General features: G+C 39.3%; 1 protein-coding gene across 1 annotated transcript in view; it reads left to right on the top strand.

The window, feature by feature from the left end:
- TEX11 (testis expressed 11) overlaps positions 1 to 19,412 on the top strand; it is a 340,481-nt gene that overhangs the window by 142,677 nt on the left and 178,392 nt on the right. The window contains exon 11 of the mRNA XM_057537645.1: positions 17,618 to 17,699. Within this exon, the coding sequence (XP_057393628.1) occupies positions 17,618 to 17,699 (82 nt within the window). The remainder of the gene's footprint in view (positions 1 to 17,617; positions 17,700 to 19,412) is intronic.

Here is a 19,412-nt window from a genome sequence, read left to right as displayed (position 1 = left end):
GAGGGAGACGCAAGAGGGAAAAGATATGGGAACATATGTATATGTATAACTGATTCACTTTGTTATAAAGCAGAATCTAACACACCATTGTAAAGCAATTATACTCCAATAAAGATTAAAAAAAAAAAAACAGATGCAGACCTACTAGAGAATGGACTTGAGGACACGGGGAGTGGGAAGGGTAAGCTGGGACGAAGTGAGAGAGTGTCATGGACATATATACACTACCAAATGTAAAACAGATAGCTAGTGGGAAGCAGCCGCATAGCACAGGGAGATCAGCTCTATGCTTTGTGACCACCTAGAGGGGTGGGATAGGGAGGATGGGAAGGAGGGAGATGCAATAGGGAAGAGATATGAAGATATATGTATATGTTTAACTGATTCACTTTGTTATAAACAGAAACTAACACACCACTGTAAAGCAATTATACTCCAATAAAGATGTTAAAAAATTTTTTTAATTTAAAAAATAAAAAGGTTTTTTTCCTCTGTGTTTCATTTTGGAATGTTTTGTATTGCTATGACTTGAAATTCATTAATTTTTGTTCTGCAATGTCTGATCTTCTGTTAATCCCATCTGCTATAAGCTGAATATTTGTGTCCCCCGACCCCAAATTCATACACTGAAAGTCTAACCACCAAGGTGATGATATTAGGAGGTGGGGTCTTTGGAGGTGATTACATCATGAGGGCAGAGTCCTGATGATTGGGATTAGTGCCCTTATATGGGATGCCTGAGAGAGAACTCCCTCACCCCTTTTGCCATTTAAGATTCCAGTGAGGAAGGAGCCATTTATGAGGAAGTGGGCTCTTACCGGACACTGAATATGCTGGTGCTATGATTTTGGACCTTCCAGCCTCCAGAACTGTGAGAAATAAATGTTTGTTGTTTATAAGCCACCCAGTTTATGCTATTTTTGTTATAGCAGCCCGAATGGACTGACACCATCTCGTATAGTTTTCACCGCAGATTTTGCAATTTTTATTTCTGGAAGTTTGATTTGGATCCTTTTTATGTCTTCCGTGTCTCTGATTAGCTTTTTGAGCATATGAAATATAATTTTACTCTTTTAATGTCCTTCTCTGCTAATTCTTGTATCTGTGTCACTTCTGGATCAGTTTCAGTTGGTTATCTCCCCAGTATGGATCATGTTTTCCTGCCTCTTTCCAAGCCTCATTGTCTTTCATTGGATGCCAAGTGTTGTGAATTTTATATTGTTGGGTGCTAGATATTTATATAATAGTATAAATCTTGTTGAGCTTTATTACGGGAAGCAGGCAAGTTATAGGCATACCTCAGAGATATTGTAGGTTAGTTCCAGACCACCACAATAAAGCAAGTATCACAATAACGTGAGTCACACGAATTTTTTGTTTTCCCAGTGCATATGAAAGTACGTTTATAATGTAGTCTATTAAGCGTGTAATAGCATTATGTCTAAAAAACAATATAAGTACCTTAATTAAAAATATTTTATTGCTAAAAAATGCTAACCATTGTCTGAGCCTCCAGCAACTCATCATAATCTTTTTGCTGGTGGAGGGTCTTGCCTCGATTTTGATGGCTACGGACTGATCAGGGAGGTTGTTGCTGAAGGTTGGGGTGGCTGTGGCATTTTCTTAAAATAAGATGAGAAAGAAGTTTGTCCCATCAATTAAATCTTCCTTTCACGAACGATTTGTCTTTGGCATGCAATGCTATTTTGATAGCATTTTACCCACAGTAAAACTTCTTTCAAATTTGGAGTCAATCCTCTCAAACCCTACTGCTACTTTATCAACTAAGTTTAATATTCTAAATCTTTTGTTGTCATTTCAACAGTCTTCACAGCATCTTCACCAGGAGTAGATTCCATCTCCAGAAACCACTTTCTTTGCTCATCTATAAGAAGCAACTCTTCATTCATTAAAGTTTTATCATGAGGTTGCAGCAGTTCAGTTCCATCTTTAGGTTCTGCTTCCAATTCTAGTTCTCTTGCTCTTTCTACCACAGCTGCAGTTACTTCCTCCACTGAAGTCTTGAACCCCTCAAAGTCATCCACGAGGGTTGGAGTCAACTCCTTCCAAACTCCTATTAATGTTGATATTTTGACCTTTCCCCATGAATCACAGATGTTTATAATGGCATCTAGAATGGCGAATCCTTTCCAGAAGATTTTCAATTTACTTTGCCTGGATCCATCAGAGGAACCATTATCATGGCAGATATAGTGTTATGAAATATATTTGTTAAATAATAAAACTCAAAAGTTGAAATTGCTCCTTGATCCATAGGCTGCAGAATGGATGTTGTGTTAGCAAGCATGAAAACATTAATTGTATTGTACATCTCCATCAGAGTTCTCGGGTGACCAAGTGCATTGTCAAAGTAATATTTTGAAAGGAGTCTTTTTTTCCTGAGCAGTAGTCCTCAACAGTGGGCTTAAAATATTCAGTAGACCATGTTGTGAACAGATGTGCTCTCATCCAGGCTTTGTTGTTCCATTTACAGAGCACAGAAGAGTAGATTTAGCATAATTCTTAAGGGCCCTAGGATTTTAGGAGTGGTTAATGAGCATTGGCTTCAACTGAAGGTCACCAGCTACATTAGTCTCTAAGAAGAGAGTTAGCCTGGCCTTGGAAGCTTTGAAGCCAAGCATTGACTTCTTTCTAGCTATGAAAGTCCTAGATGGCATCCTTTTCCATTAGAAGGCTGTTTTGCCTACAGTGAAAATCTGTTTAGTGTAGCTACCTTCATTGATTATCTTAGCTAGATCTTGTGGATAACTTGCTGTAGCTGTTACATTAGCACTTGCTGCTTCACCTTGCACTTTTATGTTAAGGAGTCAGCTTCTTTCCTTAAACCTCATGAACTAATCTCTGCTAGCTTTAAACTTTTGTTCTGTATCTTCCTCACCTCTCTCAACCTTCATACAATTGAAGAGAGATAGGGCCTTGCTCTGGATTAGGCTTTGGCTTAAGGGAATGTTTTGGCTGGTTTGATCTTCTATCCAGACCACTAAAACTTTCTGTATCAGTAATAAGGCTGTTTCACTATCTTATCATTCATGTGTTCACTGGAGTTGCACTTCTAATTTCCTTCAAGAATTTTTCCTTTGCATTCAGAACTTGGCTAACTGGTACAAGAGGCCTAGCTTTCAGCTTATCTTGGCTTTCAGCATGCCTTCCTCACTAAGCTTAATTATTTCTAGCTATTGATTTAAAGTGAGAGGCATACGACTCTTCATGTGAACACTTAGAGGCCTTTGTAGGGTTATTAATTGGCTAATTTCAATACTGTTGGGTCTCAGGGAATAGGGAGGCCTGAGGAAAGGGAGAGAGATGGGAGGCTGCCCAGTTGGTGGCACAGTCAGAACACAGACAGCGTTTAAGTTCGCCATCTTACATGGACGCAGTTCATGGCATCCCAGAACAATTACAATAGTAACATCAAAAATCACTGAGGGGCTTCCCTGGTGGCGCAGTGGTTGAGAATCTGCCTGCCAATGCAGGGGACACGGGTTCGAGCCCTGGTCTGGGAAGATCCCACATGCCACGGAGCAACTGGGCCCGTGAGCCACAATTACTGAGCCTGCGTGTCTGGAGCCTGTGCTCCGCAACAAGAGAGGCCGCGATGGTGAGAGGCCCGCGCACCGCGATGAAGAGTGGTCCCCACTTGCCGCAACTAGAGAAAGCCCTCGCACAGAAACGAAGACTCAACACGGTCATAAATAAATAAATAAATAAATAAAAGAATGTGAATTTCTTTAAAAAAAATCACTGAGCACAGATCACCATAACAAATATAATGATAATAATAAAATTTGAAATATTGCAAGAATGACCAAAATGTGACACAGAAACACAAAGTAAATGCTATTGGAAAAATGGCACTGATAGAGTTGCTTGACGCAGGATTACCTCAAACCTTCAGTATGTAAAAAACACAGTATCTGCGAAGTGCAATAAAGTGCAGTAAAATGAAGTATTCCTGTACTTGGAAACAATTTGATCCTGCAGTTAGTAGTACTCCTGACTCTTGCTCAGTATGAAACATTTCCTCATGTGCTTTGTAATTTGGGATTGTTAGTTTATCTTTAGTGTTAATCTTTTAGAATCCTGTACAACCTGGATTGAGGACATGGCCCTATATCTATTTTTTTTTTGATGTGGACCATTTTTAAAGTCTTTATCGAATTTGTTACAATATTGTTTCTGTTTTATGTTTTGGTTTTTTGACCCCGAGACATGTGGGATCTTAGCTCCCCAACAAGGGATTGGACCCACACCCCCTGCATTGGAAGGCAGAGTCTTAACCACTGGACCACCAGGGAAGTCCATGGCCCTACATCTATTTGCTTTAGCAAGATGTCTAAGAGATATCACTCTTTTGGCTACTTTTTTTTTTGATTTTTCAGCTTTACAGTTCTTGGACAACATGAGTAGTATAAATTTTTTTAAATAAATTTATTTATTTATTTTTGGCTGTGTTGGGTCTTTGTTGCTGCACGCGGGCTTTCTCTAGTTGCGGCGAGCAGGGGCTACTCTTCGTTGTGGTGCGCAGGCTTCTCATTGTGGTGGCTTCTCTTGCTGTGGAGCATGGGCTCTAGGCACGCGGGCTTCAGTAGCTGTGGCACGCAGGCTCCGTAGTTGTGGCTCGCAGGCTCTAGAGCGCAGGCTTAGTAGTTGTGGCACACGGGCTTAGTTGCTCCGTGGCATGTGGGATCTTCCCGGACCAGGGCTCAAACCTGTGTCCCCTGCATTGGCAGGCGGATTCTTAACCATTGCGCCACCAGGGAAGTCCGAGTAGTATAAATTTGAACTCCATATCTATGTGAAGGTACAGCCTGTTAAAAAATCCTCCAGTCTCCCCCCGCCACACTGGCCAATCATCCAGACAAACATTTCTTTTTGGCCTCATTCAGAGATTTGGCAGAAGACAGACAAACTTCCTATACCATTAGATAAAAGGGGAAAAAAAAAACCCAGGATACTCACCATTCCCATACAGTCCACTTCTCCATGTTTTGATGACTCACTACAATCTTTCTGCTTTTGTTTACTTTTCAGAGTCCTCAGGTTGTTGCTTTGTAGATCTTGTTCAGGGCTTTTAGTTGTAATTAGTGGAGGATATAGACTGTAGTTGTCATGCTCCATCTTGGCTGGAACTGGAACAAATAGTAATATATATATATATTTTAATTTTTAACATTTTTATTGGAGTATAATTGCTTTACAATGGTGTCTTAGTTTCTGATTTATAACAAAGTGAATCAGTTATACATACACATATGTCCCCATATCTCTTCCCTCTTGCGTCTCCCTCCCTCCCACCCTCCCTATCCCACCCCTCTAGGTGGTCACAAAGCACCGAGCTGATCTCCCTGTGCTATGCGGCTGCTTCCCACTAGCTATCTATTTTACGTTTGGTAGTGTATATATGTCCATGCCACTCTCTCACTTTGTGCTAGCTTACCCTTCCCCCTCCCCATATCCTCAAGTCCATTCTCTAGTAGGTCTGCGTCTCTATTCCCGTCTTGCCCCTAGGTTCTTCATGAACATTTTTTTTCTAAGATTCCATAGATATGTGTTAGTATACGATATTTGTTTTTCTCTTTCTGACTTACTTCACTCTGTATGACAGACTCTATGTCCATCCACCTCACTACGAATAACTCAATTTCGTTTCTTTTTATGGCTGAGTAATATTCCATTGTATATATGTGCCACATCCTCTTTATCCATTCATCTCTTGATGGACACTTAGGCTGCTTCCATGTCCTGGTTATTGTAAGTACAGCTGCAATGAACATTGTGGTACATGACTTTTTTTTTTTTTAATGTCTGAAACATTTATATTAACATATTTATACAAATAACCCAATGAAAGTTTAGTATTAGTTGTTTTGTTTGTTTGTTTATACTGCAGGTTCTTATTAGGCATCAATTTTATACACATCAGTGTATACATGTCAACCCCAATCGCCCAATTCAGCACACCACCATTCCCACCCCACCACAGTTTTCCCCCCTTGGTGTCCGTATGTCCGTTCTCTACATCTGTGTCTCAACCTCTGCCCTGCAAACTGGCTCATCTGTACCATTTTTCTAGGTTCCACATACATGCGTTAATATACGATATTTGTTTTTCTCTTTCTGACTTGCTTCACTCTGTATAACAGTCTCTAGATCCATCCACGTCTCAAAAAATGACTCAATTTCGTTCCTTTTTATGGTTGAGTAATATTCCATTGTATATATGTACCACATCTTCTTTATCCATTCATCTGTCGATGGGCATTTAGGTTGCTTCCATGACCTGGCTATTGTAAATAGTGCTGCAATGAACATTGGGGTGCATGTGTCTTTTTGAATTACGGTTTTCTCTGGGTATATGCCCAGTAGTGGGATTGCTGGGTCATATGGTAATTCTATTTTTAGTTTTTTAAGGAACCTCCATATTGTTCTCCATAGTGGCTGTATCAATTTACATTCCCACCAACAGTGCAAGAGGGTTCCCTTTTCTCCACACCCTCTCCAGCATTTGTTGTTTGTAGATTTTCTGATGATGCCCATTCTGACTGGTGTGAGGTGATACCTCATTGTAGTTTTGATTTGCATTTCTCTAATAATTAGTGATGTTGAGCATCTTTTCATGTGCTTCGTGGCCGTCTGTATGTCTTCTTTGGAGAAATGTCTATTTAGGTCTTCTGCCCATTTTTGGATTGGGGTGTTTGTTTCTTTAATATTGAGCTGAATGAGCTGTTTATATATTTTGGAGATTAATCCTTTGTCCGTTGATTCGTTTGCAAATATTTTCTCCCATTCTGAGGGTTGTCTTTTCCTCTTGTTTATGGTTTCCTTTGCTGTGCAAAAGCTTTGAAGTTTCATTAGGTCCCATTTGTTTATTTTTGTTTTGATTTCCATTACTCTAGGAGGTGGATCAAAAAAGATCTTGCTGTGATTTATGTCAAAGAGTGTTCTTCCTATGTTTTCCTCGAAGAGTTTTATAGTGTCCGGTCTTACATTTAGGTCTCTAATCCATTTTGAGTTTATTTTTGTGTATGGTTTTAGGGAGTGTTCTAATTTCATTCTTTTACATGTAGCTGTCCAGTTTCCCCAGCACCACTTATTGAAGAGACTGTCTTTTCTCCATTGTATATCTTTGCCTCCTTTGTCATAGATTAGTTGACCATAGGTGTGTGGGTTTATCTCTGGGCTTTCTATCTTGTTCCATTGATCTATGTTTCTGTTTTTGTGCCAGTACCATATTGCCTTGATTACTGTAGCTTTGTAGTATAGTCTGAAGTCAGGGAGTCTGATTCCTCCAGCTCCGTTTTTTTGCCTCAAGACTGCTTTGGCTATTCGGGGTCTTTTGTGTCTCCATACAAATTTAAAGATGATTTGTTCTAGTTCCGTAAAAAATGCCATTGGTAATTTGATAGGGATTGCATTGAACCTGTAGATTGCTTTGGGTAGTATAGTCATTTTCACAATGTTGATTCTTCCAATGGAACAACATGGTATATCTCTCCATCTGTTGGTATCATCTTTAATTTCTTTCATCAGTGTCTTATAGTTTTCTGCATACAGGTCTTTTGTCTCCCTAGGTAGGTTTATTCCTAGTTATTTTATTCTTTTTGTTGCAATGGTAAATGGGAGTGTTTCCATAATTTCTCTTTCAGATTTTTCATCATTAGTGTATAGGAATGCAAGAGATTTCTGTGCATTAATTTTGTATCCTGCAACTTTACCATATTCATTAATTAGCTCTAGCAGTTTTCTGGTGGCAGTTTTAGGATTCTCTATGTATAGTATCATGTCATCCGCAGACAGTGACAGTTTTACTTTTTCTTTTCCAATTTGTATTCCTTTTATTTCTTTTTCTTCTCTGATTGCCGTGGCTAGGTCTTCCAGAACTATGTTGAATAATAGTGGTGAGAGTGGACATCCTTGTCTCGTTCCTGATCTTAGAGGAAATGCTTTCAGTTTTTCACCATTGAGAATGATGTTTGCTGTGGGTTTGTCATATATGGCCTTTATTATGTTGAGGTAGGTTCCCTCTATGCCCACTTTCTGAAGAGTTTTTATCAGAAATGGGTGTTGAATTTTGTCAAAAGCTTTTTCTGCATCTATTGAGATGATCATATGGTTTTTATTCTTCAATTTGTTAATATGGTGTATCACATTGATTGATTTGCGTATATTGAAGAATGCTTGCATCCCTGGGATAAATCCCACTTGATCATGGTGTATGATCCTTTTAATGTGTTGTTGGATTCTGTTTGCTAGTATTTTATTGAGGATTTTTGCATCTATATTCATCAGTGATATTGGTCGGTAATTTTCTTTTTTTTGTAGTGTCTTTGTCTGGTTTTGGTATCAGGGTGATGGTGGCCTCATAGAATGAGTTTGGGAGTGTTCCTTCCTCTGCAATTTTTTGGAAGAGTTTGAGAAGGATAGGTGTTAGCTCTTCTGTAAATGTTTGATAGAATCCACCTGTGAAGCCATCTGGTCCTGGACTTTTGTTTGTTGGAAGATTTTTAATCACAGTTTCAATTTCATTACTTGTGATTGGTCTGTTCATATTTTCTGTTTCTTCCTGGTTCAGTCTTGGAAGGTTATACCTTTCTAAGAATTTGTCCGTTTCGTCCAGGTTGTCCATTTTATTGGCATAAAGTTGCTTGTAGTAGTCTCTTAGGATGCTTTGTATTTCTGCAGTGTCTGTTGTAACTTCTCCTTTTTCATTTCTGATTTTATTGATTTGAGTCCTCTCCCTCTTTTTCTTGATGAGTCTGGCTAATGGCTTATCAATTTTGTTTATCTTCTCAAAGAACCAGCTTTTAGTTTTGTTGATCTTTGCTATTGTTTTCTTTGTTTCTATTTCATTTATTTCCGCTCTGATCTTTATGATTTCTTTCCTTCTGCTAACTTTGGGTTTTGTTTGTTCTTCTTTCTCTAGTTTCTTTAGGTGTAAGGTTAGATTGTTTACTTGAGATTTTTCTTGTTTCTTGAGGTAGGCTTGTATAGCTATAAACTTCTCTCTTAGAACTGCTTTTGCTGCATCCCATAGGTTTTGGGTCATCGTGTTTTCATTGTCATTTGTCTCTAGGTATTTTTTGATTTCCTCTTTGATTTCTTCAGGGATCTCTTTGTTATTTAGTAACGTATTGTTTAGCCTCCATGTGTTTGTCTTTTTTACGTTTTTTTCCCTGTAATTGATTTCTAACCTCATAGCATTGTGGTCAGAAAAGATGCTTGATATGATTTCAATTTTCTTAAATTTACTGAGGCTTGATTAGTGACCCAAGATGTGATCTATCCTGGAGAATGTTCCGTGCGCACTTGAGAAGAACGTGTAATCTGCTGTTTTTGGATGCAATGTCCTATAAATATCAATTAAATCTCTCTGGTCTATTGTGTCATTTAAAGCTTCTGTTTCCTTATTTATTTTCATTTTGGATGATCTGTCCATTGGTGTAAGTGAGGTGTTAAAGTCCCCCACTATTATTGTGTTACTGTCGATTTCCTCTTTTATAGCTGTTAGCAGTTGCCTTATGTATTGAGGTGCTCCTATGTTGGGTGCATATATATTTATAATTGTTATATCTTCTTCTTGGATTGATCCCTTGATCATTATGTAGTGTCCTTCCTTGTCTCTTGTAACATTGTTTATTTTAAAGTCTATTTTATCTGATATGAGTATAGCTACTCCAGCTTTCTTTTGATGTCCATTTGCATGGAATATCTTTTTCCATCCCCTCACTTTCAGTCTGTATGTGTCCCTAGGTCTAAAGTGGGTCTCTTGTAGACAGCATATATATGGGTCTTGTTTTTGTATCCATTCAGCAAGCCTGTGTCTTTTGGTAGGAGCATTTAATCCATTCACGTTTAAGGTAATTATCGATATGTATGTTCCTATGACCATTTTCTTAATTGTTTTGGGTTTGTTTTTGTAGGTCCTTTTCTTCTCTTGTGTTTCCCTCTTAGAGAAGTTCCTTTAGCATTTGTTGTAGAGCTGGTTTGGTGGTGCTGAATTCTCTTAGCTTTTGCTTGTCTGTAAAGCTTTTGATTTCTCCATCAAATCTAAATGAGATCCTTGCCGGGTAGAATAATCTTGGTTGTAGGTTCTTCCCTTTCATCACTTTAAGTATATCATGCCACTCCCTTCTGGCTTGTAGAGTTTCTGCTGAGAAATCAGCTGTTAACCTTATGGGAGTTCCCTTGTATGTTATTTGTCGTTTTTCCCTTGCTGCTTTCAATAATTTTTCTTTGTCTTTAATTTTTGCCATTTTGATTACTATGTGTCTCGGCGTGTTTCTCCTTGGGTTTATCCTGTGTGGGACTCTCTGCGCTTCCTGGACTTGGGTGGCTATTTCCTTTCGCATGTGAGGGAAGTTTTCGACTATAATCTCTTCAAATATTTTCTCTGGTCCTTTCTCTCTCTCTTCTCCTTCTGGGACCCCTATAATGCGAATGTTGTTGCGTTTAATGTTGTCCCAGAGGTCTCTTAGGCTGTCTTCATTTCTTTTCATTCTTTTTTCTTTAGTCTGTTCCGCAGCAGTGAATTCCACCATTGTGTCTTCCAGGTCACTTATCCGTTCTTCTGCCTCAGTTATTCTGCTATTGATTCCTTCTAGTGTAGTTTTCATTTCAGTTATTGTATTGGTCATCTCTGTTTGTTTGTTCTTTAATTCTTCCAGGTCTTTGTTAATCATTTCTTGCATCTTCTCAGTCTTTGCCTCCATTGTCTTTCCGAGGTCCTGGATCATCTTCACTATCATTATTCTGAATTCTTTTTCTGCAAGGTTGCCTATCTCCACTTCATTTAGTTGTTTTTCTGGGGTTTTTTCTTGTTCTTTCATCTGGTATATAGCCCTCTGCCTTTTCATCTTGTCTATCTTTCTGTGAATGTGGTTTTTGTTCCACAGGCTGCAGGATTGTAGTTTTTCTTGCTTCTGCTATCTGCCCTCTGGTGGTTGAGGCTATCTAAGAGGCTTGATGGGAGGCTCTGGTGGTGGGTAGAGCTGACTGTTGCTGTGGCAGTCAGAGCTCAGTAAAACTTTAATCCACTTGACTGTTGATGGGTGGGGCTGGGTTCCCTCCCTGTTGGTTGTTTTGCCTGAGGCAACCCAACACTGGAGCCTACCTGGGCTCTTTGATGGGGTTAATGGCAGACTCTGGGAGGGCTCACGCCAAGGAGCACTTCCCAGAACCTCCGCTGCCAGTGTCCATGTCCCCACGGTGAAACAGAGCCACCCCCTGCCTCTGCAGGAGACCCCCCAACACCAGCAGGTAGGTCTGGTTCAGTCTCCCCCAGGGTCACTGCTCCTTCCCCTGGGTCCCGATGCACACACTACTTTGTGTGTGCCCTCGAAGAGTGGGGTCTCTGTTTCCCCCAGTCCTGTCGAAGTCCTGCAATCAATTCCCACTATCCTTCAGAGTCTGATTCTCTAGGAATTCCTTCTCCCGTTGCTGGAACCCCAGGCTGGGAAGCCTGACGTGGGGCTCAGAAGCTTCACTCCAGTGGGTGGACTTCTGTGGTATAAGTGTTCGCCAGTCTGTGAGTCTCCCACCCAGCAGTTATGGGATTTGATTTTACTCTGATTGGGCCCCTCCTACCGTCTCACTGTGGCTTCTCCTCTGTCCTTGGACGTGGGGTATCCTCCTTGGTGAGTTCCAGTGTCTTCCTGTCAATGATTGTCCAGCAGCCAGTTGTGATTCTGGTGCTCTCGCAAGAGGGAGTGAGAGCACGTCCTTCTACTCCGCCATCTTGGTTAATCCTCACATGACTGTTTTTGAATTACAGTTTTCTCAGGGTATATGCCCAGTAGTGGGATTGCTGGGTCGTATGGTAGTTCTATTTTTAGTTCTTTAAGGAACCTCCATACTGTTCTCCATAGTGGCTGTATCAGTTTTCATTTCCACCAACAGTGCAAGCGGGGTCCCTTTTCTCCACACCCTCTCCAGCATTTATTGTTTGTAGATTTTGTGATGATGGCCATTCTGACCGGTGTGAGATGATATCTCATTGTAATTTTGATTTGCATTTCTCTAATGATTAATGATGTTGAGCATTCTTTCATGTGTGTGTTGGCACTCTGTGTATCTGCTTTGGAGAAACGTCATAGTAATATTTTTAAAAATTAGTTTTTGAGGGGAAATTAAAACTTGGTAGCCTTATGTTATTCCACAAAGTTGTTTTTGAAAATTTATCTGTACAGTGAAATTGGAAAAGTCTTGGTTGCTTAGATAAGACACCAAAAGCACAAGAGAAAAAGGAAAATTAGATGATATCGGGCTTCATTAAAGTTAAAAATTTTGGGACTTCCCTGGTGGCACAGTGGTTAAGAATCTGCCTGCCAATGCAGGGGACATGGGTTTGAGCCCCTGTCTGGGAAGATCCCACATGCCACAGAGCAGCTAAGCCCATGCACCACAACTACTGAGCCTGTGCGCCACAACTACTGAAGCCCACGCATCTAGGGCCTGTGCTCCGCAACAAGAGAAGCCACCGCAATGAGAAGCCCGCGCACCACAACGAAGAGTAGCCCCCGCTCGCTGCAACTAGAGAAAGCCTGCGCGCAGCAACGAAGACCCAACACAGCCAAAAATAAATAAATAAATAAATAAATAAAGTTTAAAATTTTGCTTCAAATGAAACTATCAGGAAAGTAAAAACACAACCCATGGGGTCCTCCCAAAAGAATGGGAGAAAATAATTGCAAATTATGTATGATAAGTGTCTGGTATCCAGGATATATTTTTCTAAAAACCTCTTACTAAGTAGTAAGAAGACAACCCAATTAAAAATGAGCAAAGGATTTGAACAGGTATTTCTCCAAAGAAGTTATACCATAGGCCAATAATAAGAAAATGGAAAGATGCTCAGTATCACTAATTATCAAGGAAATGCAAATCAGAAGCACAGTGAGGGACCACTTCACACTCACTAAAATGACTATAATTTTTTAAATGGACAAAGACAATTATTGGTGTGAATGTGGAATAATTAGAACATTTGTACACTGCTGGTAGGAATGTTAAATGGTACAACCACTTTGCAAGACAGTTTGGCAGTTCCTCTAAAAGTTAAACATAGAGATACCATATGACCCAGCAATTCCACTCCTAGGTGTATACTCAAGATAACTGAAAACATGTGTCCACATAAAAACTCATGCATGGGGCTTCCCTGGTGGCGCAGTGGTTGAGAATCTGCCTGCTAGTGCAGGGGACACGGGTTCGAGCCCTGGTCTGGGGAGATCCCACATGCCGTGGAGCAACTAGGCCCGTGAGCCACAACGACGGAGCCTGTGCTCTGCAACAGGAGAGGCCACGATAGTGAGAGGCCCGTGCACTGCGATGAAGAGTGGCCCCCGCTTGCCGCAACTAGAGAAAGCCCTAGCACAGAAACGAAGACCCAACATAGCAATCAATCAATCAATAAATCTTTAAAAAAAAAAACGGGAAATATGTATTTAAAAAAAAATGAAAACAAAAACAAAAAAACTCGTGCATGAATCTTTATAGCACCACTATTTACAACAGCCAAAATATGGAAACAGCCCATATGTCCATCAGTTGATGGACAGATAAACAAAATGTGGTATATCCACACTAAAGAATATTATTTGGCCATAAAAATGAATGTAGTGCCGATACATGTTACAACATTAATGAACCCTGAAAACATTATGCCAATTGAAGAAAACCAGCCACAAAAGAACACATATTGTATCATTCCATTTACATGAAATGTCCCAAATAGGCAAATATATAGATACAGAAAGTAGAATAGTGTTTGCCTGGGTGTTGGGGTGAGGTGGCACTGGAGGGAATAGAGAATGACTATTAAAGGGTACAAGGTTTCTTTTTGTGGTGATGAAACTGTTCTAAAACTGATAAACAACTTTGTGTATATACTAAAACCCATTGAGTTGTGTACTTTATTTTTTTTTAATATTTATTTATTTTTGGCTGCATTGGTTTTTTTATTTTAAATCACAACTCTTGAGTGCATGTCTTTATTTTGTTCCGGTTTTAATTGGAGTGTTCTTACTTTTTAGAGACAATTTTTAGAGCAGTTTAAGTTCACAGCAAAATTAAGCAGAAGGTACAGAGATTTCCCATACACATCCTGCCCCTACTCATGCACAGCCTTCCTAGCTATCAAAGTCCCCACCAAAGTAGTGCGTTTGTTACAACTGATGAGCCTGCATTGACACGTCATTATCACCCAAAGTCCACTGTTTACATTAGAGTTCACTCTTAGTGTTGTATGTTCTAAGGGTTTGGAAAAATGTATAATGGCATGTATCCATCTATACTATCATACAGAGTAGTTTCACTGCCCTAGAACTCCTGTGTGCTCCACCTATTCATCCCTCCCTTTCCCCTAACCCTTGCCAACCACTGATCTTTTTACTGACTGTAGTTTTGCCTTTTCCGCAGTGTCATGTAATTGGAATCCTATGGTATGTAGCCTTTTCAGAGTGGCTTCTTTCAGTTAGTAGTATGTATTTAAGATTCCTCCATGTCTTTTCGTAGCTTGATAGCTCATTTCTTTGTAACTTTGAACAATATTCCGTTGTCTGGATGTTCCACAGTTTATTTATCTATTCACCTACTCAAGGACGTCTTGGTTGCTTCCAGGTTTTGGCAATTATGAATAAAATACCATCAGCTGTTTTCCTTGAAGCAACAGACCTATTTCTTTCATTTTTGTGAAAATGTCTGCCAAATACCCATGTTGGAATAACTGAGGTTTGTCTAAAAATGGTATTCTTTGACAAAAGTGGCTTGTTCAGCTTGCAGTTCAAATAATCACACAAGTGTTTTTTTCCTGGAAACAGCTACCACGGTACTTCAACATGCAGGAAAAATGCTTTATGCATACTTCTCATTTCATCATGTTGGATATTAAAAAGACATGAACTGGTACAGCCACTTTGGAAGACAATTTGTCAGTTTCTTAACAAAACTAAACATACTTTTACTATGTAGTCCAGTAATTGCACTCCATGCTGTTTGCCCAAAGGAGTTGAAAACTTATGTACACACAAAACCTACACGTGGTTGTTTATAGCAGCTTTATTCATAATTGCATCGGGTCTTAGTTGTGGCATACAGGATCTTTCATTGCAGCACACTGGCTCTTTGTTGCAGCATGCGGGCTTCTCTCTAGTTATTGTGTGCGGGCTCAGTAGTTGCGGCACGCAGGCTCTCTAGTTGTGGCGCGCGGGCTCCAGAGCACATGGGCTCTGTAGTTGTAGCACCAGGGCCTAGATGCCCTGCAGCATGTGGGATCTTAGTTCCCCAGCCAGGGATTGAGCCCATGTCCCCTACATTGGAAGGCGGATTCTAAACCACCGGACCACCAGGAAAGTCCCGAGTTGTGTACTTTATTATTATTATTTTTTATTTATTTATTTAAATGTCATGGGTATTTTTAAAATTTTATTTATTTATTTTGAGCTGCGTTGGGTCTTTGTTGCTGTGTGCAGGCTTTTCTCTAGTTGCAGTGAGCGGGGGCCACTCTTTGTTGTGGTGTGTGGACTTCTCATTGCAGTGGCTTCTCTTGTTGCAGAGCACAGGTTCTGGGTGCATGGGCTTCAGTAGTTGTGGCTCGCTGGCTTAGTTGCTCCATGGCATGTGGGATCTTCCCGGACCAGGGCTCAAACCCTTGTCCACTGCATTGGCAGGCGGATTCTTAACCACTGTGCCATCAGGGAAGCCCTCCGAGTTGTGTACTTTAAATGGGTGAATTGTATGGTATGTTTATTATATCTCATTAAAGTTGTTACCCCCCAAAAAAGTCTTGCAACAGATTTTTGTTTACCTAAAATGATATTTGTAGCCTGAAAAATGGGTAAGATTTCTGAAGGAGAGAATGTAGGAAAAGGAGTAGTTTTATAGAAGCTGAACCTTAGGAAAGCCTCACAGTAAGGGGCTAGGAAGATAAGAAGAACACCTTAAAGTAGGTAAAATACCCCGTAGATTGGCAAAAACTTAGAAGTCCGATAATTCCAAGTGTTGACAAGGATGTGGAACACTGGGAATTCTCATCCACAGCTGATGTTAGTATAAAGTGGTATACCACTTTGGAATTGCAAGCATGAGTCCTCCTGCTTTGTTCTATTTCAAGATTTTTTTGGCATCCCTTGCACTTTCATATGAATTTTGGGGTCAGCCTGTCAATTTCTACAAAGAAACCAGCTGGAAATTTGATTGCATTGAATCTGTAGATCAATTGGGGGATTACTGCTATCTGAACAATATTAAGTTTTCCAATCAGGAATATGGGATGTGTTGTTATTTATTTAGGTCTTCTTTAATTTCTTTCAATAATGTTTTGTAGTTTTCAGTATAGAAGTCTTGCCCTTATTTTTAAAATTTATTCCTATGTATTTTATTCTTTTTGATGCTATTATAAATGGAATTATTTTCTTAACTTCACTTTTGGATTGTTCATTGCTAATATGTGGAATATGTCTTGAGCCCAAGAGATATTCCAACATGCCCATTAGGAAAGGTGGTAATGCAATAAGTTATAATTATAATGCAATCTTAGTTTATTCTTTGTACTGATATTATCTTTATTTGCAAATGCTTTTAATACCAGTAGTTACTTTTTCCCTAACTTTCCATTCTTCAGGCATCTCACCCATGAATTGCTATAATTTTTTGCATAGCTTGGAGCTAATGAGTACAATGTTCATGTAGAGGTTAATTGACATTGTAGAGAGAAAAATTCTATTCTGTGAACCTAGACTGCACTTTTAATCGTAGACTGCTGTTTAAAGATGTACACTGTCAGGCAAAAGTGGAAGCAGGTGCAACTAGCAAGGACTTGGAAAAACCATTTAATAGTAAATATGGTAGGGTATCCTATAGGAAAGACAATATGTTTTCTATTTCATTCAGCCATTGTTTGCAAAGGACCTTCGTTGTTATTAAAGTCTCAAAAGAAAACAAGCCTAATTGATGTGTGGGGTTTTGCTTACCAAGACAAGAACATGGTCTTACATTCTCACAGTTTAAGTATTGACCTTGCCATTAAATGCTTGCCACTCAATAGAAATGTTTACATGTTCTTTTCCTTTTACTATTTCATTTAGATTGAATAAAATATCAGAAAATATCCTCAGGAATAGACTGGATGTTATGATTTGATTTTTTTTTTTTAAATGAAATGGTGGTTTGTTTGTTTTTTTTAATTTACTTATTTATGGCTGTGTTGGGTCTTCGTTTCTGTGCGAGGTCTTTCTCTAGTTGTGGCAAGTGGGGGCCACTCTTCATCACAGTGCGCAGGCCTCTCACTATCGTGGCCTTTCTTGTTTCGGAGCACAGGCTCCAGATGCGCAGGCTCAGTAATTGTGGCTCACGGGCCCAGTTGCTCCGCGGCACGTGGGATCTTCCCAGACCAGGGCTCGAACCCGTGTCCCCTGCATTGGCAGGCAGACTCTCAACCACTGCGCCACCAGGGAAGCCCTATGATTTGATTTTTTATAATTTTGATTTCCTTTGATCATGATACATCTTGCTGTGGTTGAATAAAACAGGCAATTACTTGAAAATTGTCTCTTACATTTCACAGTTTTAATATCATTGTGATTTCTTTGTTTAAAAATAGGAACATTTAACTGAAGCTGGGCTTTCCTTAAAGATGAAAATCCTCTTGAAGTATAAAACAGCTAATGAAGAATTTCTTGCAGGTAAGTAACATCTCTGTGTGTGAAGAGTACACAATTTTGAAATATTAACACCAATTTGTTGAATGTAAGATCTTTTGTAGTATACTGGCATAGGTATAATTTGATGGTGACTGAGAAGGAAATTGAGCACATAAGATTGTCAGTCAGGAAGAAAAGGAGAAGGAAGAGAGAATAGTAGCAAATTTAACAAGTAGTAAAAAAAAGAGCTGAATAAAAGCTATCAGTTTTCCTTTAGTCTAGCAGAAAATTGCAGCTGCCCAACCTGCCCACCATGAAGAAAGATAACCTATTGATAGAAAAAGCCTTTGTAATGCTGTGCCTTTTATAATTACTTGTATAAATATTGCTATTTGTTTTTTAAAATTCTCAAGGGACTAGAATGTACACATCACAACATAAACATCCTGATACACAGCTGTGGGTTGTTTGGAAAGTGACTTAACTTTTCTGTGCTTCAGTTTCTTTATCTTTAAAAGAAATGTAATAGTAATGTCTACCTCACTGTGTTGTTTTGAGAATCCTATGAGAAAAAGTATGTAAAGCATTTAGTTCCATGCCTGGTACATAGGTAGTGTGCAATAAATATTACCTATTATTGTAGTTACTACTATTGTTGTTGTTACTACTATATAGATGAATTAAGTGAGGCATAATATCTCTATGTACACTGGCCCCTTAATAGTATTTCAATTATGTTTAGTCATAAAAATAATTTACTCTAAATTTTTTTAATGTATACATGCTTTATTTTTTTTTACTGCATAAAAATTTAATTGCATTATAGAGCTGCATTATTTTTACTATATAAAATTATGTTAGTATAATAACTGATTATCCAATAAATAATAACAATTTATAATAAGTAGGACAGTAATCAGATTTGGAAGTTGCTCTAAATTTAGTGCCAATTTAGTACTGCTGAAACTTCCTGTGACTTCTAGAATATTAGCCAATCACTAAGAGACCTCAGAAGCTGAAATATATAGAGGATTCTGCATCTCTAGGTAACAGTATCAGCTCAGATATACACAGGTTAAAATTTATTAGGAGCCAGAAAGACAACTCCTCTTTTTTTGCAGTACAGGAATAAACAAACCAACAAACCAATTAAAGGAATAGTCTTATTCAAGCTAATATAATATGGGAGGATCAGAGAGATTATTGGAGTCACCTAGTTTGAAGTTGATTAACTTTGGACTAGAATTCCCCATTACAGTTTTTTATCAAAATGTGGAAAAGAAACAGAGTTTAAAATGAAATTATACTTTATTTCCAGATTGTTTTTACTTAACTCAATCTAGATGCTCGTGATAGAGTTGCAGCATCAGATTACAAACTAGGAAACTTCATGAATTTAAGTTTTCTATAGTTTAAAATAATAAAATTATCTTTCACTTTGTATTAATAGTATATATGGGGACTTCCCTGGTGGCGCAGTGGTTAAGAATCTGCCTGCCCATGCAGGGGACACGGGTTCAAGCCCTGGTCTGGGAAGGTCCCACATGCCCTGAAGCAACTAAGCCCGTGCGCCACAACTACTGAGCCTGTGCTCTAGAGCCCGCGAGCCACAGCTGTTGAGCCCGCAAGCCACAGCTACTGAAACCCGCACCTAGAGCCCGTGCTCCGCAACAAGAGAAGCCACCGCAATGAGAAGCCCACATATCACAATGAAGAGTAGCCCCCACTTGCCGCAACTAGAGAAAGCCCACATGC

This window comes from Balaenoptera acutorostrata, chromosome X (assembly GCF_949987535.1).
Source record: "Balaenoptera acutorostrata chromosome X, mBalAcu1.1, whole genome shotgun sequence".
Taxonomy (NCBI): domain Eukaryota; kingdom Metazoa; phylum Chordata; class Mammalia; order Artiodactyla; family Balaenopteridae; genus Balaenoptera; species Balaenoptera acutorostrata.
Note: the sequence above shows the minus strand (reverse complement) of the source record. Positions and strands in the feature narration are given on the sequence as shown.